We start from the raw sequence: 24,021 nt of genomic DNA on the forward strand, positions 1-24,021 counted from the left end.
ACCTGGCTATCTTCTTGGCTGTTTAGTTTGTCACATTTGCAGCAAGGTGAATGCTCTGTCTGACTGAGGCTATGTTGATAATTTGAGTTAATCTGAAATATTGCTGCTTTGTGGTTAGTTAGTCTCCTATAAAATTTGCGTTTAGCCGTGTGTCATTTCCCCATATCTTACATCTGATCTCTTCAGGTCTCACAGTACAGATTTAAAATTCAAGGGTCACCTGTAAAAGGGAAAGAAACCCTGTGTTGATTGTGCATCTTCTAACTCAGTCCTAAAAAGGCTTACTCAATAAGAAAATCCCACCAAGTTTGGAACTTGCCTTCTGGACATTCCATATTTAGAATTGCAAGCCTTATTCCTCATAGCAGTGAATGGAAACCCTCTCTGTGCTGTAGAACATACACCAAATGTTTTCAGATATGATCAGGGCTTTTTTTCAGCTGGAACTAGCTGGAACTCAGTTCTGACACCTCTCAGGTGGGCGCCATTATAAGAGAACAAGGGAGGCGTTCATGGTGAGTTTTGGCAGCTCTTTTTCTAGAAAAATAGTTCTGGGTTTGATGCTTTTCAGTGTTCCTTCCTGATTATGTATAGGCATATGATTATAATTTTAAATGTGATTTTGCCTAGTTTTCTCAAAATTAACTAAAGTGGAAACAAATTTTGGAGAGTTCTCAAGTATGCATGGATAAACCCACTTTTCAAAAGCTGCTCTGAGGTTCCTGAAGACTTGTCACTGCAACATTTTATTCAAACATTCTGTTTAAATTCTACTTGGAATAATTGGCTTAACTTGTCACCTTGTCAGTCTGCATTAATTTCTCTTTGACTTTTTGCCAGCTGCACATATCTCTGTTCTTTTCAGATTTGATTTTGGGCTCTTTAGTTTAGAGGCAGGAAACTTGTTAACTGCAATACCTCAGGATCAGAGGTTTGTTAAGAGGCTACAAAATATGGAGTATTTTAGTTCTGTCACTGCAGGGGAGTTCAGTGATGACGTTTTAAATAATATTCACAGGTCTTCCTTAATGGCCAGAAGTAAGTCTGGTGGGTTGGGGATGGCACAGAACAAAAGTCTTAAACATGCAGATTACCCTTCCATTTAAGACAGGATAAACCACTTCCTAACTGAAGAGTCTTGCATATTGTATCAATCAGAGACCTGTTTTAATGAAAGTGATAGGATAACAACATTTGCTCTTGTTATGAGAACCAAAACTGTCAACCTTCCCTTTTTTTGTGGGAAATTCCCTTATTCCATCACCGTTTCCTGCTGCTTCCTGCTGCTATCCCGGATTGATAGATATCCCGTAGACTGTCCCCGGGACAGGTGAGGCTGCTGATCCCTTATTTTCAAATCTGAAAGTTGCCTGCTATGATGAGAACTGATTAACACATTTTCTGGTCTTGTTGAATAGGTCTGTTGTAAGCCTGCATTGCTTACTGAATACCATAGCTGCAGGGAGGGGCATAAGTCTCTCTCTTGATCACTTGTCAAGCCTGTATCTCTGCTACCAGCAGCTGGGCTACTCGACATACATGGCTAACTGAGTGCTTCATATTCTGGGCGCCATAATGAAATTTCTTATGCATCTGTGGCCCAAACCAGGCATATTCTACTTTATCTTTTCCCTTTCCGCCTAATCCTCTGATTGAGAGCAGGGCTGCGTGGGAAAGGAGTTTGTTGGGGATGCAGAAATGGTGGAAAGGGGTAATCGGCTCCTTTTACTGCTGCTCTTCAATTTCTGATGGCAACCTCAGTTGCTGCTGTTGTTTTTAAAGGAACCCACAACTATGCAGCATGTAATTTGGCCCTGAGATATACCTGGCACCTTGGCTTCATTTCCTTCATTTTAGTACTCTCATGGTAAAAAAACACCCTAGCAAATACACCTGAATCTTATAGACCAATCTTATAGACCAACCATGTGGACCAAAATGAAAAGAGCATCTTTGCAATCTGATGGGTTACTATTCTTCCTATACCTTTCCTGTTGTTTAGATTTTTGGAGACAGCATTTATCGAAAGTTACTTTAAGAGAAAGAGAGAGAGAGAGAAAGAAAGAAAGAAGCATGCCATGATGTATGTCTCTCTGTCTCTTTTTTTCATACACACTGAACCACTGCTGTTGACTGTCTTTATAACTTGTCACGTGGCTGACAATAGCCAGTAAGAAGAGGGCCAGGGCTGTTCAATCATAGGATTATTTTCCAAATTAAACCTTTAGAAGTAATGTACTTAAATTGTTGAAGTTGGCTGAGGTTAATCATCATCCCTAATGTTCTACGTCCCTTTAATCAAAACAGCCTTGAAAACACTCACATCTTTATATCCTTCTAAGAGGCCTCAGAGGGGAAAAACCACTTGAACATACTTGTTCTGTGATGGGGTACTCTTTCATCCATTTGAGTCAGCAGTGTGAAATTATACATTTCTCGAAACCTATTGGCCACTTCAGCTGTGTCAAGTAAGTATTTGGCAGCTTTGCAGTACTTTGGATGCTTATGCCACTGCCACAAAAGATTTTCACGGATAAAATTATGCATCGTTTGAAGAAAGTGGGTAGAGGGGGAGTTTTCACACACACCCCCCGCTCCATCTCTCTTAGCACTAGAACCCAGGGTCATCTATTTATGCTAAATATTAGAAGATTCAGGTAACAGCATATTAAATGATGGTGGCCACTCCCACATTATATAATGGTGGCCACCAACTGTGATGGCTTCAAAAAGAACCAACAGATGAATTCATGGAAGACCAGGTTACCAATGGCTATTTGTCATGATGGCTGTGTGGTGCCTTTTACATAAGAAGCACTACTTCTCTGAGTGCCAGTTGCTGGGGATCATGGAATCGTAGAATTGTTGAGTTGGAAGGGACCCTGAGGATCATCCAGTCCAACCCCTGGCAATGCAGGAATATGTATATGTCCCATATGGGGATCGAACCTATGACCGTGGTGTTACCAGCACCATGCTCTAACCAGCTGAGTTATCCATGAGCCAGGATAGTGCTCTTACACACATATCCTGCTTGTGAGGTTCCCAGGGGCATCTGGTTGACTGCTACTAGAACAGAAGGATGCACCAGTCAATCTTTTGGTCTTATGTATCAGGACCCTTTATATGTTCTGCTTTTGCTTGGAGCAGGGCTGTGAAAAGCATAACAAAAGTTGCAATATACAAACCGCTAATTGGCACTGCACAACTGGTTAAAATGTCAACCTAGGGCAAACTCCTGAAGGTCAATTGTGTTAGCATGGTGCATTAAAAATTACCTTGGACTCGCCAAAGCTTATGCACAGTAACTGTGTTATCTTCAAGGTGCTACAGCACTCTTGATGTTTCAGCCCAGTATTTTAAAGGTCTTCTGCGAATCTGCCAGGTAGTGCATTTGCAAATTGTCTGAGACCCCCTTCTGTGTTTCCTCACCTTAGGAGATGAGGCAGATGGTAAAAGGTGAGAGGGCCTTCTTGGTAATGGTGGTCTGGGTCCAGAATGTGCTCTGCAGGTGAGGCTGATGTCTTTTCCAGCAGCATTGGCCCATGAGGCGCTAGAGTGAATGTGCCTCCTCAGCTTCCACATTGAGAGCAGAGGCAGTTTTACACTGCACTCCGCCAGCTGGGGCCAATGCAACTTGTTTCAACATCATAGTGGATCACAAAACCACGATGTTTGGCTGGTGATACATCAGTGTTGAAAACCTAACATCGTCCAGCCCTAATGCTGAGGATGGTTGTGACCAGTGAAGAAATTTGTCTCAAAGGCTGTTCTATAAGCTTTATTGTTCAAACTGTGTGTGCCCTGAATTGTGCTCTGTGGAATTGAGGAAGCAAAGAAATTGGTTGGGATCCAGTATGTTGGGGTTTCTCCACCACTGAAGACTTTTCCAAAATGTATATGTTGTTTTCTATGCGTTGGTTTCATCCTCAGTCCATCACAGCCCTATTCCATCCACAGCTGATGAAGAAATAGAAGTTGATTTTGTGGATATTGTGTGTATTGTATCATCAATGTTTGTAAAAATCGTTTTAAGTCAAAAGGAAGTCAAAAAGGGCGCAGTCTTCTGCATGAACTTTCAGTTTTGTAGTTGGGTGTATTGGAGGGTAAATCATTTCCCAAGACTGGAACAAGAAATCTAGTCGTTCGTTCATTTTAGCATTATGTTGAAAGCATCGCATTTCTCTCCTGTCTGTTTGTGACAATGGAGGTTAAGTGTAATTTGACCACATAAACCACATTTATGAGCATCTTACTTTATTTACTACTTCCTTCCCTCTTTTCCTCTCTCTGTTGTTTTCCTTCTTGCAAAAGTTTCCATGGCAGACAACTGGGCACTCTTTCCTTCACACCTTTTTTGCTAATTGTCTTTACCAAGCGCTCCTTGCCCTGTCAAACTAATGCACCAGATAGTTGCAGTTTTTGCTCGTCTTGGTATCTCAATACTCAGAGGTTAAGAAGCCACAAAATGGGTTGTGAAGTCTGTGAAATAATTTGCTCAAGGCCTGAGGGTTACTTTCCTGAAGTGGAAAGTCCGTACAACTCCCAGCTTGGAGGAAGTGGAAAGTGAAAAGAACTCATGAAAATTATACCATACATTTCTGCCAAGTGGCATCCAGGTGGTTGGTTTTTCAAGCAGCATTGGGCTATTGTTGAGGGACATATTGAATAGTCATGCCTTGGAAATTATCAAATGGATTGCTTATGGGCGGCATCCCAGTGTCTGAATATTTGGATTGTTGGTTGGTTATACATGGGAAAGGTTATGATGAAATAGTTACTTGCCCAAGATGAGATCTTTATGGCTGAGGTAGGATCTAACTTGGGTTTCCCAAGTCCTAGTCTGACATATTAACCATTAGAGCTTGCTAGATAGGTGATTGTTTTCACTCCCATCTGCTGAATGGTCCTGCTTTGATGCCTACCCGCGAGCATATCTGTCACATGCTTCTACAAAAGAAGTCTTCTAAATTAGGGATGGGAAACCTGTGGACCTGCAGATATTGGTGGACTCAACTTCCAGCAGCTCCATGGCCAGTGGTGAAAGTTGTCATCCAACAAGATCTGGAAAGCCATAAGTTCTTCCTCCCTATCCTAAATTCTTCTGTCACAGTAAAATGTGTGAATGTACTGTTCTTTCCATAGATAAGTATGGAGTATTGGGTGTTAATAATTTAGGAGAAGAAAGCTTACTCAGTCTCTATTCACTAAACTGGTGCACATCGGCTGCACACCCTAACGCCAATGCTTGTATATGGAGACATTGAAGAATTTGTTACAAGAAGGGGGAATAGATCCAGTTGTATTCAGTTTTACTAATTTGTTCTTCTTCTTTTGTACAGTCTGGAGCAGCCTTTCTCAACCTTGGGTCCCCAGATGTTTTTGGACTACAACTCCCATCATCCCTGACTACTGGTCCTGCTAGCAAGGAGTGAAGGGAGTTATAGTTCAACAACGTTGGGGGAGCCAAGGTTCAGAAAGGCTGGTCTAGAAGGTAAGAAGTGCAGCTGTGTGGCAAATACTGAATTAGCTGGAATTGGTAGTTTTCTACATGGGAAGCTGCCTGTGTATCAAATCAGATCGTTGGTCTATCTAACTCAGTATCGTCTACTGATTTGCAGCAGCTCTCCACGGTTTCAGGCACAAATCTTTCCCAACCATACCTGGAGATGCCAGGAATTAAACTTTGGTCCCCTTTGCGTGCTACTGAGCTGCATCCCTTCTGCTACAGATCATGCTAGTTGGGTGTAAAATATGTTCACCTTGCAACTTCTGTCCCTTAATTTGGCTATCTATCCTTCACTCTTGTGTAGTGGCAAAACTCATGAGGGAATAGTTTGATTTATGACATGCAGGGGGGGGGCAACCTCATTACTGGTTGGAATGCAGAGAGAATGAGCCCACTTGTTTATATAAGCATAAAGTAATAGAAACATCCCCAGCTGCTAAGACCTTTGCTGTAGTCCAAGAATTTCATATTGGAGTGTGTGTGATGAGTGGCCTCCCCAGGGTAGCGACCTTTATGGTGCCCCTCAGTACAAAACAGTAAATTGTTTGCTGCTTCTAAGTCATACTATAAGTAATATGGTTACGTTTGCAAATATATGGGACTCATTTCTAAAACTGAACATTTCATGCTTGGTAGAATACTGTGCTGATTTATGAGAATCCTTGTATTTTCACATTGCCCTGTTTGGCTAAATTACCTGGTACCAAAGCAGCATACTGAGAGGCAACTTAACTTGTTCTTGCTTTAAGCCTTTATGGTCTACCTTTCCACTCAAAATTCAAAAGGGTCTTACAGTCTAAAGTTGAACAACTGTTAGATGCATCTGCAGGGGTAAAGCTGAAATTCTTACCTGTGGTCTGCCACTGACTACTGTTCCAGTTGATTTGCTCCTTGGCAGACCACCTTAATTTCTTACGTTATTGCTTTTATGTGTGTGGGGTGGTGTTTGTGCTTTTGTCCTGTATTTTTGTATTGTGAACAGTCCTGAGATCTTCAGATGAAGGGTGATATAAATTCAATAAATAATAAAGCAATAATAATGAGGGTCCTTGTGGGACATGGGTGGCGCTGTGGGTTAAACCACAGAGCCTAGGGCTTAACGATCAGAAGGTCGGCGGTTCGAATCCCCGCGACGGGGTGAGCTCCCGTTGCTCGGTCCCTGCTCCTGCCAACCTAGCAGTTCGAAAGCACGTCAAAGTGCAAATAGATAAATAGGTACTGCTATGGCAGGAAGGTAAATGGAGTTTCCGTGCGCTGCTCTGGTTCGCCAGAAGCTTCTGGCCACATGACCCTTCTGGCCACGTGACCCGAAAGCTGTACACCGGCTCCCTCGGCCAATAAAGCGAGATGCGCGCCGCAACCCCAGAGTCGGTCACGACTGGACCTAATGGTCAGGGGTCCCTTTACCTTTACCTTTTAATGAGGGTCCTAGGTTCAGGTCCCAGTTAATGACATGGCTGTCCAGACTGAGATCTCTTCTCAGTCAGGGTAGGTGAGACTGGGTGAGAGGGACTGATAATCTGACTCTTATTAGAAAGCAGCTTTGTATGTTCCGCATTAAAAAACCCAAACCCTCCTAAGTTCATATCCAATGGTTATTAGTAATAATGGCTATGTTCTCCTCCTACTTTTGGAAACTGTATGCTTCTGAATACCACTTGCTGACACCGCAGAATGGGGGAGAGTACTGTTGTGCCTCAAGTCCTCCTTGTCTGGTTCCCATAAGGTATCAGGTTGTCGGCCACTCTAAAAACAGGCTGCTGGACTAGATGGGCCACTGGCCCAATTCAGCAGTGTCTTTTTCATGTTCTCACTTCAGCCTAAAGAACACATATGTGGCTTGATAGAACTGGGGAAAACTTATCCAATATGTGTTGCACATAGAAAACATGTTCCCTGCAATGATTGTCCACAGCAGCGGTGGGGAACCTTTTTTCTGTTGGGGGCCACATGGGCTTATTGCTGTGGCTGAGAGCCTTAAAGTTGTTATCATTTGCTATTGTGAGATACAAAGGTGGTCCAAAAACAGCTCAAGAATAATTGGATACAGCTGCTGCCCAAAATATACATGGCAAGATGGGTGGTATACCAGCCATCGTTTGTATGCAAAATTTTCTAAGTGAAACTGCAGATATCCTTCTGCTCTACTGGATCTTCCTTTTCCTTCCCTCCAACATAACACCTTTTCCTAAAACATGTCTATTCATCTTGTATTTCTCCAAGTTCCCAGGCCTTGCCCTTCTTAAACTGCTTTCTTCCAAGGCTTAATGTTTTTCACACCTTGTTTTGTGAGTGAAGGTAGTTGAACTCTTGGCTTTGCATTTCCTGCTCCAAATGCTATTGTTAGCTCAGTTGCTTTGGGTTATTCCTGTATTTACCATCTTTTATTAGCTTTTGCAGAGGCATTGAGCAGCGGTATCTGCAGAGGTGCAAAATACCTTAAGGCTGTTGCATCTTCCATGGCAGTTGCTAGTTTAAGCGTTTGTGGTTTTTTGTAGAAACAGATTAACAATTAACCTGTCTCCACACCAGATCTTGATGCATCAACCAAGGACCGCTGAACATTTTTCTCAGCGCTGTAACACCGGGAAGACTCCCACGTGCAACCGCTGTAGAAAGCATCCATGTAATGTGTACAACTGCATCTACGACTGTGTGTTCCCCATAATTTGGCAGAGCGGCTCCTTTAATGAAAGCCTTGCTTTCCATTTGCTTTATTTTTAATAAAGGCTTCAATCCTCCATGCAGCAACAGATTATTTCACTGGAACCTAAGTGCCTGTTTTGAATTAGAATTTCAGCTAAAACCTCCAGGCTTTCATAGTGTCAGGGATTAATACAACCCCTTTGAAGAGATCAAAAGAGAGAATTGGTGTCTCTTGAGCAGAGCATAGTCTCTTACTGGTGGTGCCTTATGTGCCACAGCCCCTGGCCTCACCTACACCTTTCTCTAATCACCCAAAATATTCTGTGAAAATGCAGATATTCTAGCCAGATACCACTAGACAAAAGTAAGTCTCTGAGCACAGGTTGCATACTCAACATTACAAAAATTCTAGGTAGTTGTGTTGGTCCACTAGGGAGAAAAAAATAAGAACTTACAATAGGCTATTGATTTTATTAGTATTTTGATTAAGACCTTCACAATTTGACAAGATAGTGAGCAAGCTTTCAAGTTCTCCAGAACTCTTCTGGGCACGATGTTGGAAGTCCCAAAGTATGCAGTTCTCAAGAACGTTATTCTTTATATATTTAACAAAAGGGTCGGGGTAGATCAGGCATGTCCAAAGTCCGTTTCGGGGGCCTAATGCCGCCCACTGGTCGGTTTAATCCGGCCCCTGTGGCAGTTTATTTCCTGGGTTAAAATTCCCAAAAAACCCCTCCACAACTTCAATCCTAAAAAACGTTCCACAACTTCATAAAAAAGCTGAACATCTTCAATCTTAAAAAGGTCGGCAACTTTGGTCGGCCCTCACAGCCCTTCACTTCATCAGATCAGGCCCTCTTTGAAAGAAGTTTGGACACCACTGGTGTAGATAAAGCTGGGTGATGTTTTCTGTCCCTTAGGGAAGGGGAACCTTTTTCATCCTGAGGGGTCTCACTCCCTCCTGGGCAACCAGTGGTGGGTGGGGCCAGAGGCAAAAGTAGGTGGAGCAATGCAGGTGGATGTTACTTTAATATACAGTGGTACCTCGGGTTAAGTACTTTATTCATTCCGGAGGTCCGTTCTTAACCTGAAACTGTTCTTAACCGGAAGCACCAATGGGGCCTCCTGCTGCTGCCGCGCCGACAGAGCACAATTTCTGTTCTCATCCTGAAGCAAAGTTCTTAACCCGAGGTACTATTTCTGGGTTAGCGGAGTCTGTAACCTGAAGCACATGTAACCTGAAGCATATGTAACCCAAGGTACCACTGTAGTAGGCTACATTCCACCCATGCAGGTGCAAGAGGCTTCTGCATGCACACACATTTCTCTAACCCTGGTTCATACTCCAGTCACATACAACCACTTAAGGAGGTCATGAAGCAGACTCAGTAAGGGCTGTGGTTTGGCTGTGGCCAAGAGGGAGTCCCAAGCACTAGATTTCGGTTCCTCACTCCTTTCCTACCCTTTTCACTTGCTGCTTACGGGTTGAGTGTGGATCCTAATCCTGGTTTATATACCCTGGTTGGCCACTGTGACAACAGGGTGCTGGACTAGATGGCTTGATCTGGCAGGTTGTTCTTATGCTTAGCAATTTCTATGTACCAGGATAGTGCAACTTTGGAATAAATAACGCTGAACAACGTAATGTTGTAGTTTTGGGCATGCGACACTGCTGTTTCTTTTGACACAGAAAAAACTTAATTCTCTTTAGTCTCATGAGAATAGTTGAACTCCCTCTTCCTCTCTCCCCCTCGTTCATTTAATATGAGACTGGTGTGAAAACAGATCCCAGTCAGGGTTGCCAACCAATCTGGGAAGCTGGGAGAGTCTCTAGAATTGATCTTTTAAAATGCTTATCTGCTGTGTTATCTCTCAACTGTTGCCCGACTTCTGGTGCGCTCTCTTTTCCACTTCTAGTCAGAGAAAATCGACCTGAAATATGCAAGTTATTTCAGTTTTCCTCGTGTGGAATGTTCTAGGTAGGTTGCACGTGATCCTTATCAAATCTTCTTGTTCTTCCTTAGGTTTAGGGGCCAAGCGGTTAAAGAGGAAAATGAGAAGATTTTTGAGACCTGGACATGACCCAATAAGAGAGAGGCTCAAGCGTGACCTTTTCCAGTTTAACAAGGTAAGTTTTGGCCCTGAATGCAGCCTAAGTGGAAACTAGTATGAACGCTTTTAAAGAGCAGCCTGCCTAGGCAGGCTTGAAGGTGTAGGATCACTTGGCGTTGTGTGGGACAATCCTTCCTCGGCCTTCAGGTTAGCACAGAGCATACGACTAAACAAATATTTGTTAAACTGGTGCGGGGCTTGCCAACAATGTCCTTTTTATGTATGTATGTGCCTTAAGCTAACAAATTATTTCCTGAGTTCCAGATGGACGTTCAGATCCTGTGGCTTTTATTTATTTATTTATTAAGGCAGAGAGGGCCTTTATCTCTTGTTTAGCAGTATTTTCTCCTTTGAGGAGTTAAATGGGAGCTATTTTGGTTTGGTTATAGCACTGCCATTAAATAAACACGTATGGGGCTGTGTACAATTCTCGGGCTTACATGCACTTCCGTATGCTTGGATGTGGTTGGGAGGAGTGTTAGAATATGCTTTTTTTAAAAGCTTAAAATCAGTCTCTGTGTGCTGCCGATTGCTGAGGTAAAAACTGTGAAAAAGTGCTGTGTGTTGTGTTCTTCCTTTGGCAGCAGGTGTGTTATGAGCCAGCGCTTTAATTGCTAAACCACGGTAACAGTAAACGGATCTCTGTTAGGATGTACAGAAGCTTGACCTTCAGCTAACGTTTTGCTGCTTCTAATCTTCCATCGCAAAGTGGTGTAACTATCGGCTCAGATGTAGTAAAAAAATTATAGAATTTGTGTGGTGCGTACCGTATCCTGCAAACTCTTTTACGGGTGGTTTATTGGTGTGTGTGTGTGTTTTGCAAGTGCGCAAGTAGTAATTTCCACACCTTGGCATTCATGAAAAGGAGTGTCATGTGGATAAAAGGATGGTGTTGGGGGGGGGGAACAGGAGGAAGGGTATGTAGGGCTTGATTGCCATGTTTAGCAGTGGGAACCATAGCTGGACATGATTGCTGCTTGTATTTTGTAAATGCTGGGGGCAGCTAAGATGACTTGATTGCTCAGTTGGATGCCACACCAAAGCACTCCTAGCTTTTAAGAGGTTGAAGCTTTGCTTTTTTTCCATTTTGGGAATGGTAACTTGAGACACTTCTGTGTTGGAGCGTGTGTGTTTTTTCATGCGTTGAAACTATAATCTAAATAACACCCATGAATAGCCCACCTTGGAAATCCTGGACAGTAACCAGAATCAGCACATTAAAAGGTTCATTGTTGACATCTGAACCCCATTTGCCATTATCCTAGGAGTGCTGTTCACACTTTGATCTGCTAAAGTGTGAACTAGGTCTGTAGGAAGTGTGTCCTGTTTAGGCCCTTTTTTCATATTGCTCTACTGCATGGGTAGGCAAACTAAGGCCTGGGGGCTGGATCCAACCCAATTGCCTTCTAAATCCAGCCCGCGGACAGTCCGGGAATCACTGTGTTTTGACATGAGTATTTAAAACGCTTTTATTTAAAATGCATCTCTGGGTTATTTGTGGGCCCTGCCTGGTGTTTTTACATGAGTAGAATGTGTGCTTTTATTAAAGATTCATCTCTGGGTTATTTGCGGGGCATAGGAATTCGTTCATCACCCCCCCAAAAAAAATATAGTCTGGCCCCCCACAAGTTCTGAGGGACAGTGGACCGGCACCCTGCTGAAAAAGTTTGCTGACCCCTGCCCTACTGCTTAAACTGAAATCCGCAAACATTACATTTTCATCAGTTGTCCTGTTAATCTATTCTCAATTTCTCTGGTGTATGTTGCGTATATTCGCCAAAGCAATAAGATCTGGTGGCAGGAAAAACAGACAGCTTGCTTTAAAAAAAATAAAAAGCCAGATGCTTGCAATTCATGTACAACTTGAACATATCCCCTTTTAAAATCTGCATGAAATGGGAAGAGGGAACAATTTATAATGTTGGTGTCATTCGCCTGTGATAGACTTCCCAGTGTTTTTCAAGGTAAGATTAAATACTTTGCAGTGCTGGAGTGCCTTGCATAGTTAACCATTTACTCAGTCCCATATCTCCAGAGCAGGTACTAACTTACCTGTTCTTAATTAACTATTTGTGTTCCATATGGGAAAGTGTTTTTCTGGGTGGTGTGCTGCCTAGATGGAGTGTTTGCTTGTGAAGGACCCTTGTAGGTAGTGTAAAACTGTCAGATTAATTGAATTTTAATGGGAAAAGTTCCAGAACCCGGTAATTTAAAGCATATTAAATCTAATATTCAAATTTTCAGCGTCTTAGTGAAGGTGGTAGAAAAGCCCATTAACTACAATCTTAGTGATATGTTCAGCTCACTGTGTGGAGTAATTCAGTAATGACTCAGTAGAATGCCACTTTCTCAATGAGTTTATCAAACCTTCTTCATGATGAGAAACCGCTCTTTCCATTTTTAATTGGCAAGATTTGTGTGCGCGCACATGCACATTGCTTAGAAACCTTTTTCTTGTCTCATTCCCCCCCTTTTTTTACTATAGGTTACATTCAATTAACTTTTACCTAGAGTTAACACATTGAAGCTATTGTACAAATGGGAGGTTGAGGTGTAATTAGGGATGTTTACTTTGGGGTGCATAGTTCATGTGTGGGGCTTTTAAGACAGGAAATGGCGCCTTTCATAATTAAACCAACCATTTCTAAGGCTTGTGCCTCTTCCTGTACCAGCGTAAGTCTATCCTACTCTAATGATAGAAACCTTCTATCCTAAACTGCTGGAATGCTCTGTCTACCCCTCCTTTGCTGTGAAATCTCATCCACCCACGTAGCACAGCCAAATTCATGGCATTTCTAAGTCAAATCCATGCCCTTGATGACTCATTAGTAGTGACACAATGCTGGCAACTTTTGTGTGAGCATGCATGTACATTGTCTAAGCAGTTCTGTCCTTGCTCAGTTCTAGAATTATTATTATTTTCCAGGTTGGCTGGGAAGCCGGTATAAAATCTTGGCTGGTATGGAAACACTGGGTTTCCACTGCTCTACTGCACCTGCAAAGGCTGAACTTGTAGATGTGGCTGTCAGTGCAGTGTGTGGTTATAGCCACAAGCTGTTCTTAATTGTTTCTGGGATTTCCCACCCCCCTTCTGGGACTTTTGTTCATGCAGTACATCAAAAGCAGTTTCTCTGTCTGTGTATATTGAATAGCATGACAAGGGAAGTGATAACTTACTGAGTGCAATTTTGGCTTCTTAAAAATAAGAAAAGAAGTTGTCAGACTCTATGGCGTATTTGTCTACAGAACAGAATGGAAAACAGAACTTCCTGATTGTAGATTCTGCTTTTCAGCTGTAGCCCTCAAAGTGGCTCCTGCGGAGGGAGACAAATCAGCTGTAATAGAAGCAGGTGTTTGGTGCTGGTGTCTTTGCCTCCTTGCCTCTCCTCTGCATCCCTTGTGACTGCGTAGTCTGTTGGTTCACCCTTTGTCAGGGGAAGAGGACATATTATTGGTAACCCTTGGCTTCTGAACGGAGAGACAAAAGCTAGTTGGAATTTTCCCTTGCACAGCACTTAACTGTTGGGCGGTTCAATAGTTCAACAAATCCAACATTGCAGGGGTCAGGCAACCTGGTTTGGCTTATCCCGAGAATAAATTCCCCAGTATTTCAACAGTTCCTTCTTGCAAGGTGTCTGCTCTCTGCGTACAATTTCAAGTGCCACCCATGCTGGATTAGGCACTCCGCCCTGGTTTTGAAATAGTGTAATAATAGAATTGTGGAGGGAAGGAAAGAGGTGGTGCATAGCACAAAGTTTGTAGGGGGTGGGGGTGGACTGGGGAGGAGAAATCCTGAGCAAGTGTAAGGAAAACAGTACTGTGGTACCTCGGGTTAAGTACTTAATTCGTTCTGGAGGTCCATTCTTAACCTGAAACTGTTCTTAACCTGAAGCACCGCTTTAGCTAATGGGGCCTCCCGCTGCCGCCGTGCCGCCAGAGCACGATTTCTGTTCTCATCCTGAAGCAAAGTTCTTAACCCGAGGTAATATTTCTGGGTTAGCGGAGTCTGTTACCTGAAGCGTATGTAACCTGAAGCGTATGTAACCCGAGGTACCACTGTATACTTTAGTAAAGACATTACTTTTCAGATCTGAAACCATTAGTAAGGGGCAATGCTCCTTATATCATTATTTCACAGAGTGGCTCTTCTAGTGGTGTCTTCTCTCTTATTTCAACACCCCCCACGCCCCGTTTTTAAAAATATTTTTAACCCTCCTCCTGCTGGACAGTAGATAAAGGCTGTACAATAAGGACTGGGGTTTATGATGGCAGCGAGGGAGCTATGACACCTATATCCAAGAACCTTTGGGATGGAGGTGCGGGTGCTCCAAGAGACTGAGCTGTGAATTGGAAAGTCCCCGGTTCAAATCTTGCCTCTGCTAGGAACTCACAAAGTGGCTTTAGGCAAGCTGCTCTCTTGGCTTCAGTCCCTGCATCTGCAATACAGGGGATAATAATACAGACGTGTATAGTTATTGTTTTTTTATTAAGTTTTAAAACTGGATCGTGCCGTGAAGCGCTTCGAACACTTAAGAATTCATATTGTTTTAAGTATCACATGGGAACAAGCTCTTGGTGGTTTTCCACAGATGCACAGTGTAACATTGAGCCTCCAAGCCTTTCGAATTGCATCAGATCCAAGGGTTAGGATTGGTGGATTCTCTGACTGTGGTTCCCATGTATTACTACTGCAGCAGGGAAGGAATGCTTTGAAACTGAACCTCCCCCCTCCCGCCCCAAATGGCATGACCTCTTGCCCTTCCAGCTGCAATGGTAGTCCTGTTGAGGCCATTTCCCACTTCGAACCAAAATCTAGCCCCTCCAACATTCTCTGCCTCCCCCCCTTTATTTTCTATTCTAAAGACAAGTCTTAAAACCTGCTGACTTTCAGGTCGTCTTTAAAAATAAAAGAGACATATTAAACACCCTGTTAATGCAGCTCCTAAAAGCCAGCATTTTATTTTCATACACTTGCAGTGCTGGCAATCTGGAGTGCTGTCCAACCTTCATTTAAAACAGGCACCCCGAAACTCGGCCCTCCAGATGTTTTGGGGCTACAACTCCGCATTGCAAGAAGCCCAGCAGAAGCAGCCTGCAAGTATTGTGCTCCAGGCTGGAGTCTTGGCTGATGGGCTGAGCTGCTTAGTCATAGGTTTCTGCTGCTAGGTAGGGCAGCATCACACTGCCAGAGAGGCAGGCTGGAGTCCTTCAGAGTTTCTCTTTGCAGCTTTATTAAGGTTGAGGTATTTTGACGTTCCTGCAGATAAAAGCAAAGCAGATGTAAGCACTTGAAAAGAAGCCCTATATGATGTGTGGTTTTACCTAGAGTAGTCCCATTGAACCTAACGAGCATGACTGAGTTAGATGCATTCATTTCAGTAGGTCTGCTCTGTGTAAAACCTAGTTGAATACCACCCAATGGCTTTTGAGTTGAGGTTGAATTTTATAGGTCTACAAATATTTGCCAGAGTAAATGCCAGCATGTGCCAATTTTAAAAACAAGGCTCTGAGCCCACCTTACTTCTCTGAACATACTGGCATTTAATGGCTTCTTATTTTGAGTTGCTTGCTAGGCGCTTTTGTGTTTAGTTTCTTCCCTTTAAATTGTGTCCCTGTTACAGGTGGGCACACAAATTTGTTAAAACAGTTTTATATTGATCTGTTTTCTGTTGAGCTGGATAGCTGTATTGGTAGAGCGCAAGTCTCTTAATCTCAGGGTTGTTGGATGATTCTCAATAAATAAACTGCTATCTTAGAAAGGACTTGCCAAAACTGTTTACTTTCAATGCCAGTCCTGAATATCCTTTGGTGGGAAGACTCTATCCAGTGTGCTGCCTGAAGAGCAGTTCTGCTTGCAGCTTTTACAGTCAAACCTCAGTTCCCGAATGCCTCCGTTATCGTACGTTTCGGCTCCCCGGACACTGAAAACCCAGAAGTAAACGCTCCGGTTTTTGAACAACTTTTGGAAGCAGAACGTGCTATGCGGCTTCTGCTTGAGTGCAAGAGGCTCTTGCAACCAATCGGAAGCCGTGCCTCGGTTGCTGAACATTTTGAAAGTCAAAGGGTCTTCCGGAATGGATTACCTTTGACATCAGAGGTTTGATTGTATTTGGCTCTGTTGTCCTGTTTACAATGGCATGTTTGCTGGGAGCAGTATTCCTCTGCCATTCAGACCATTGCAAGGAACATTGTGGCAAGTGAGTGCCTTGCGGGAATCTGCTGTCAGCCGGATGGGGAAGTTTAGGATGAAACTCTTCAAGGAAAATAAAGGCGGGGTACCTCCCTCTTAGTTTGTCTCATGTAAAGCTCTGTGGGGCAGGCATGTCTCGACTGGCGGTGTTAAGTTCGCTGATTGGCAAAGCTCAGCTACCAGACAGGCTGGTTCACCTGTGTTTTACCTAACTGGAAGCATTCCACTTAATTCAGGGGTTCCTTGCTTTCTTCTGTGTCTCCTAACCTGCCCCGTTAATTGATGTAAACACAGGCTGTGTCTCATTGACTAAGCAGTTGTGAAAATCTGATTCACCACTGGCTAGACTTCTGCTCATCCCTCTCCCCTTCTGAAGGAGAATTCTGCAAAGCAGCTGTTCCCCTCACAGTTGTTAAAAAAAACCTCAACAACAATGGCAGAAGTGAGTGAAACAGCTGCCAATGTAAATCCTTTCAGTTTTGTGCTGGAGTTGGCCTGCTGGTTTACCACTGCTTCTAATTGCAGGCAGAACTCCCAACCAAAAAGTGTATTTCTGTGTTTTTATATTTTCCACCTGATCCGAAAAGGAAACAGAAGCGCTCTTAAAAGTGAAGGTTGCTGCTGATCACCTTCTGAGTTTTTTTCTCTCTCTCTCTGTGTGCTAAGGCACTATTACAAGAAGTCCATTGTTCTCTCTTCTTCCCTTCCCCCACCCCCATTCAAGGTACACCTGCTCCTCTGGTCTCTTGGTGCATGTGATGTAAAATAGAGCCAGGCATGCAGTTTCTGTCTCTCTCTCCCTTTAAAATCTGAAATGAATGCATGTAAGTGCAAGCTAAAATGTGCAAATAAATCTTTGTAATCAGCCTCATTCATTATAATCTGTAATCACACCTGCAACGCTATAAAGAGCTAGAAAGCTGTGGTCAATGTTCATGGAACTAAGAAATAAGTTGTATTAGATGGAATGTAGTACATTAACACAAATATTATTTGTGTAGCTGAAGTCATTACAGAAGATAAGTGGAATGTAAAAAATTGTGAGTCTAGTTCTGGTTATTCAAGGACGCTAAATCAGCTACTGCCACACTCTCCTTTGCACTGTAAAAAAGCGGGGGTGGGGGGTGTTAGATAGTGCCTCAAATGGGGTGTGAATGATGCAGAACTGGGAGGAGAGGGAAAGTTGGAGGACAGGGGACACCTTGTGAAAGCAGAAGAGCCTTCCATTTATGTGACATGCTCTTTGGATGCAAGCCATTTTTCCTATTTTATGCCCTTCCCCAAAGCTGGAGGCAACGGGACAGTTAAGCACTGTCTCTATGAATCCATGTTCCTTAAAGGACATGGATAGAAATAGTTTATTTAATTAAAAAAACCTGGATTTTAAATGGTTGTTTTAAACTATGTTTACTATTACCACCACCACATAGAAAGCACCTAGTATTTTCTAAGCACTGTAGAGAGATTAAAAGATAAGGCGCTCCCTGCCTGCAGGCTCAGTCTAGTGGATATGACACAAAAGGAAACAAGGAGCTGGGAGGGAAGAGGAAAGCTAGCGAACTGAGGCGCCAGTTATTGAAGCTACATAGTTGCAGCAGCAGCATCTGATGTGGTCAGGTGGGCCTTCCTGCCTTTAAGTACAGAGATGTAATACCTGTAGCCCTCTGTCACCCAGCTGATGACAGAAGATAATCGACCCTCTGCTGCCTGCAACTGGCATTTGGAGCCAAGTGTTCTTTTCTGGTGGTTGGGTAGGGGCGAACCAAGTTTTCTGTAGCTTCTGCTGCTACGGCCAAATTATGAGCCAATCTTGTTGTGTTTTCTTTCTAAAAATCTGATTTAAAGTGTCATCAATATTGAACCTTTTAAACTGAAGCCATTAGATTGTGTTTTCCTGTTAAAAACAAAAATGGAGGGGGAAACAACGTATTTTCCCATCTATAAGATGCTCCCTATTTTGGGGGACTCAGATTTAAGAAAATGGGGGGGGGAGATGTATCAGTGTATAAGACACCCCCTAATTTTTGACATGTTTTTAAATGGGGGAAAAAAACTAGCCTTATAGACAGAAAAATACGGTAATCTGATGCAGTCAAGTATTGCAAATATGGCCTATTCTCATTTTAAGTTTTTCTGCTGGGCCCATGTCTTGACATATCATTATTAATATTATTTATTTCTATCCTGCTTTTTATTCAAATAAATACCAAAGCGGCTCACAAAAAAAGATGAAAATAAAATAATGGAACATCAAAAATACAGCATAAATTGTATAGAATACTTTACAAATCATCAGTAAAACAATCACAAATCACAAACGTGTCATGGGGGCCATGATGGCTTTTGTCTCCCTGGCAGTATCCCAACAACAACTACCATCTATGTAACACTATTAACAAAACAACTAAGAAATAAGCTAAACATCACCGTTACACCAAAAATAATATTATAGGATTCACAAAGGTACTACAGCATTCATATCTATGAAACAATATTAACAACATTAACAAAATAGCAACAAAACAAGCAAAGCCCTGTTGAATTTGTACACATACTTGCCTCACCACCATAACTCATAAACTTTCATTCTATTCAATGCATCAAAATACACTGGCACATAATGTTCCTGGCAGCAATTCCCTTCTGAAGGATTCTTGTGATGGAGGTAGTCAGCACAAAGATACTCTCCCCTCACATCCTTTCTGCCACTATGACACTTCCATTTTCATAACAGAAAAACGGAATACCAGAATAAGAAGAGGCTGCAATTTGGAGGTTAGGTGATACTCTGACATGTGTTCAACTATGATTAAAAATATCATTAGTTAACATATCTACATGATCAGTGTGGGAATGATAAAATACTTGAAATATCACATTAGACCCTTGAAACCCTTTTCCAGTTTTCTTAGGGAAAACGCCTTAAAATTATTACATTACCATCACAGGCACTAGCTTCTCTAGAGCCTTGGAGATAACAATCGTGTATTTCACTAAGATCGTTTTGCTGAGTCTACCTTTTTATGCCTTAAAATTACCTAAACCCTGCAGTTTGTAAATTCCTCAGATTATTAATATTTATGACTCTACCAACCCTGTACTGTATTGACATTTACTTCCATAGCATAACACTTCTGGGAAGTTCTGGGCTCTTGTGCTGCAATCCTAAAAGTCCTGTTGAAGTCTGGCTTTCCATTGAGTAGACATGTACTGTATAGGATTGCTCCATAAGTCTTTAAATCTTGCTAAATGCATAAATACAAATAATCCCTTACAGTCACAACCGCCCGTTTTTCAGTAAGCATAAATAATTCTGTAGTGTGATAGACATGTGATTAAAGACACAGACTTTAATTTGTTACTCTAATAAAATCTTTAATAAATATGTGAACTACAAAATAAGCAACTTTGAAAGGTTAAGAAGTTAAGAGAGCACTTCAGTATCCCAGGACTCTCTGAAGACTTTTCAGATCCGCACTGTATTATTCTCTTCCTCCAACAATAAAATCCTTGAAAGACAGACTACAGTGTGAAATTCCTGAAGTATAATTGTTATCAGTTAGTTTGAGCCCTGCATGAATACAATCAGGATAAGGATTTTCACTCCCACTTAGTCAAATTAACGTAACAAAGCTAGGAAGATCTATTGTCACAAATAGCTGCAATTCTGTATGGTTACTGTGCTTGTTATGTTGAGATGAGCTTTGCACCGAGACACTGCAAACTCTACTCATGATCTTTTGACCTCACTATTTATGTTTTTCTGCCTCTCTAAGCCAACAGAGGATAACACTTCATGCAACTAACAAAGTGCATGTCCAAAACCTTAAGACCGTGAATCTCTAAAGGGTCACAAGACTCTTGCAGATCTGCTTGCTGCAGCAAACTAGAATGACTAGTAGCCCTTATGCTGTGGAATTATCTCACTTCTGAGTCACTGCCTTCCTCTTTCCAGCTGAACTTCAACATTCCCCCCCCCCCTTTTAAAGGGAAGCCGGGTTTTACAGGCCATACATAAGTACTTGGGGAACGGATTGGCAGTTGTGCTTGCTTGCTTGCTTCTTGTCTATAAACTAGCATGTGCATATATGAACAGAGTCAAAATATTACACATGTTTTTTTCTGTACTGCTAAAGCTGCCTTTTAATTGTCATGGATGACAATATTCTTGCACCTTTAAAATTTGTTCAGGGCTTTCTTGTGTGTGAATCTAAAGCAAGGCTGCGCAGATCAGGAAACCAGAACAGGGGCCTGAAGCACATTGCTGCCCTTGAACTGTGACAAAAGTGCAACAAAGACATGTTAGAGCGGGGGACGATGAGGCATTCCTCCAGTCCACAATCCCAAGCCCTTCTTAAGGTAGCACCCTTGGCTACAGTACTAGGAACGGCCTATTGAATAAGGCAATGAGGTGAAAATGGACTCTTCCCAACTGGCATAGTTGTGCTCTGGCTTGGCTTAGACTGCTCAGATGGTATATGGGAAACTGAAATGGGACCAGTGTCCCTCTTAGGCTCTGGAGATGGAGAACTTGCTGTCCCTCCAGATAATGTTGTTGAACTCCAGCTCCCATCAGCCCCAGCAGTCATGGCCAGTTGTCAAGGATGATGGGCGTTGAAGTCCAACAGCATTTGGAGGACTCCAGGTCCCCCACCTCTGCCTTTGATACTCAAGGCCTCCGCCTTCGCTAGCAACTCCCATCAGCATGGAATGATGGATGTGCAGGTTCCCCATCCCTGCACACAGGCATGATCTGTTGAACCTCTGCCTTGTAGTTTCCTGCAGTGATCCCGACTGAAAACCACTGGGTCAGTTTCTCTTCATGTCCACAGTGCTTGCTCAGCTACTCTTGTCCTGTACTAGGCTGACGTTTTTGCTGAGGAAATGTTGACTTTATTCTGGCACTCAAATAGCTGCTGTCCCTCAGGCGTGGTCTTACTGTTTGGCTGCCTTGTGGCCTTTGGGCTCCTTTTGAAATGAAGGGAAGAAACACTTCCATGTGTTTTATTGGTGGCTTCTCAGAAATGCCATGCGGGATGAGGTCATAGTTCTGTGGTGAAGCATGTCTTTGGAGGCCACAGTCTGGGGTTCGATTCTTTGCTGTCTCTGGTTAGAGGGCTTCTGGCAGCAGGGAAGACAGGTCTTTTGAAGCACCAAGCTGCAAAGAAGAATGTGGCAATGTTCAGAAGGCCAGCTGCTTCTGTTTACGTTACAAGGACCGCTTCCCCAAAAGGAGACCCTCACAGTACTTCTGAAATAAAACATAATGTTTGTTCCTACGCAGCTGGATCTTTGTGTGCTGGTTTTGTTGTCCTGAGACACTGCAATTATGGGGTGCTGTTGTCAAGGAAGGCTTAACTAGGCTATGTGGGTTATTGATCTGACTCTGTGTAAGATGGCAACAGCAGACCTTCCAGCGAATAGGTGTCAGCTTTTGTGGCTAGCTGTGTTTACAGAGCAGAGGAAGTGCCATGCAAGGTGGCTGCGGCTTTGTTTTCTCAAATAATGCAGACTCTCTTCTGCCTGAGAAGATGGATTCACATAAACAAAGCGAAAATGAGAGTTCAGGAAATAGCTCTAAGTTACTTGGAAACCAATCTCTCTCCCGCTCGTGCTGAAGCCATGGTGGTTGGATTGCACAGTAAACCTTTGAAAGTCTGTTCTGTTCAGTACCTTTTAAAAACTGGTTTAAAATGGGTTCCCTAAATCTTGTTCTAGAAGTAAAAATTGTTGACGTAAACCCCCTCTGATTCTGCCAAACTTAATCCAAAATGGTACCTTATCTTGACTATATTGTCTGACTTCAGGATTGAGGTATATTAATGATGGAAGGAAAATAGTGATTTCTCTGGTGCAAGTATTATTTGGCTTCAGCTGCTTTTTTGTCTGCAGTAATTGTCTTTTGTCCTTCAATTCCCAACAGACTGTTGAACATGGCTTCCCGCACCAGCCCAGCGCACTGGGCTATAGCTCTTTCCTCCATCTCATGGCTATCGGGACCCGATCAGGAGCCATCAAACTGTATCCTTTTCATTCATTTCTGAGCTGCATAATGGCTTTTCAGCAGCAGCAGTAGGTATGTCAAAATGTGTAGAGATAGTATTTATGTGGTGCTTCCTTCAAAGGGCTTTGCATTTGTAGAATCAGTAATCCTAACAATCGCATTATCCCCATATTGCTTTCTTTTCTCAGATTACTTAGTAGGTTGTCGTTAATGTAAGTTTTGAACCTAGATAATCAGTTCAATTGCACCTCTGATAATGAGGGCCTCTGGTGATCAGCTCTTGTGAAATGTACTAAAATCGTTGTGGAAGCTACTCTTGAGCTAATCTGGTCTAGTGGAAAGTGGTGCCTGTAGATAAATAGCTTTATCACCCACATTCCAAGTCTGTTTTAAATATCCTGACGCAGAGGAAGAGTTCATTTTTAGCACAGTGCAATATTTGTGGTTTGAATTTTGAGTCATAAATAAATCTTTGGCTTTCCTGTCTTGGTAGTCCTAAAATACTGGGCTAAGCAACAAAGTGCTTTGAAGGTGCTTTCCTTTTATCCAGCCTCAGTGCAGAATATACATGAACACAAATCTGTTTCTAGTGGCACTGAGCCAGCTAGGGTAGGGGAAGTGAACTGTTCCTCTTTCACTGAGGGACAATCTGAGTCCTTTCCAATGACACTGCCATTTTCCAGCAACACATCTCTCTGGAAGACTCTTGCAAGCAAGCATTGGGCCATCTGTCTCCTGATGATGGATTTAAATGGAATTGCAGCATCCGGAAGACAAGAATAGATGGGCTCCTGTCACTCCATCTTGCCCAACTTCCAAAAGTGCCACATAAGCAGGCTCTCCCAACTTTTGAATTTAAAATCAAGTAAATGGTTGTCTTCGCTTGTTTTGCTTATTATTTATTTATTAAATTTCTATTCTGCCCTTCATCCAAGGATCATAAGGTGGTTTGCAATATAAAAAACGTAACGTAATAACAAATGAAACAATAGCCCTCACGGTTTAAAAGGCCATAGATCGTTTAATTAGCCAAAGGCCTAGGAGAAGAGGAATGGTTTTTTTGGTCTTGCTCCTAAAGCAAAGGCACCAGATGAGCCTCCCTGGGGAGAGGATTCCACAAATGGGCAGCCACCCCAGAACAGGCCTGTTCTCATGTTGCCACCCTCCAGACCTCTTGTGGAGGGGACACATGAAGAAGGGCCTCAGATGATGATTGCAGGGTCCAGGTCAGTTCATATCTGGTGAGGCAGTCCTGAGCCATTTAAGGCACCTTGATTCGGGCCTGGGAAATAGTTGGCAGCCAGTGCAGTTGGACCAGTGCAGTTACTGTAATATGCTCAAACCATTTTGCCCCAGTGAGCATCCTGACCACTGAATTTTGCACCAGCTGAATTCTCCAAACTCTATGCGGAGGCAGTCCCAGATATAATGCATTGCAATAATCTAACCTAGACATTACTAGAGCATAGGCAACAGAAGGTAGGTGTCTGCTTCTTCTAAGTAGTGATAATGGAAATTACCAGGGGTGACGAGCCTAATACTAGTGCTTTATGGGGAGAC

General features: G+C 42.8%; 2 protein-coding genes across 4 annotated transcripts in view; both read left to right on the forward strand.

The window, feature by feature from the left end:
- The window catches only part of LOC308470549 (melanin-concentrating hormone receptor 1-like), a 146,776-nt gene that overhangs the window by 87,621 nt on the left and 35,134 nt on the right, over positions 1-24,021 (forward strand). The gene's annotated exons all lie outside the window — the stretch shown is intronic.
- Positions 1-24,021, forward strand: part of LLGL2 (LLGL scribble cell polarity complex component 2) — a 68,146-nt gene that overhangs the window by 4,142 nt on the left and 39,983 nt on the right. For all 3 annotated transcript variants that reach the window (XM_080993633.1, XM_080993634.1, XM_080993635.1), the window contains exons 2-3: positions 10,180-10,283; positions 22,381-22,478. In XM_080993633.1, coding sequence (XP_080849759.1) covers positions 10,209-10,283; positions 22,381-22,478 — 173 coding nt within the window. In that variant the 5' untranslated portion in view covers positions 10,180-10,208. The remainder of the gene's footprint in view (positions 1-10,179; positions 10,284-22,380; positions 22,479-24,021) is intronic.

The sequence above is a fragment of the Podarcis pityusensis genome (assembly GCF_964106645.2).
Source record: "Podarcis pityusensis genome assembly, chromosome: 2".
NCBI classification, from domain to species: Eukaryota; Metazoa; Chordata; class Lepidosauria; order Squamata; family Lacertidae; genus Podarcis; species Podarcis pityusensis.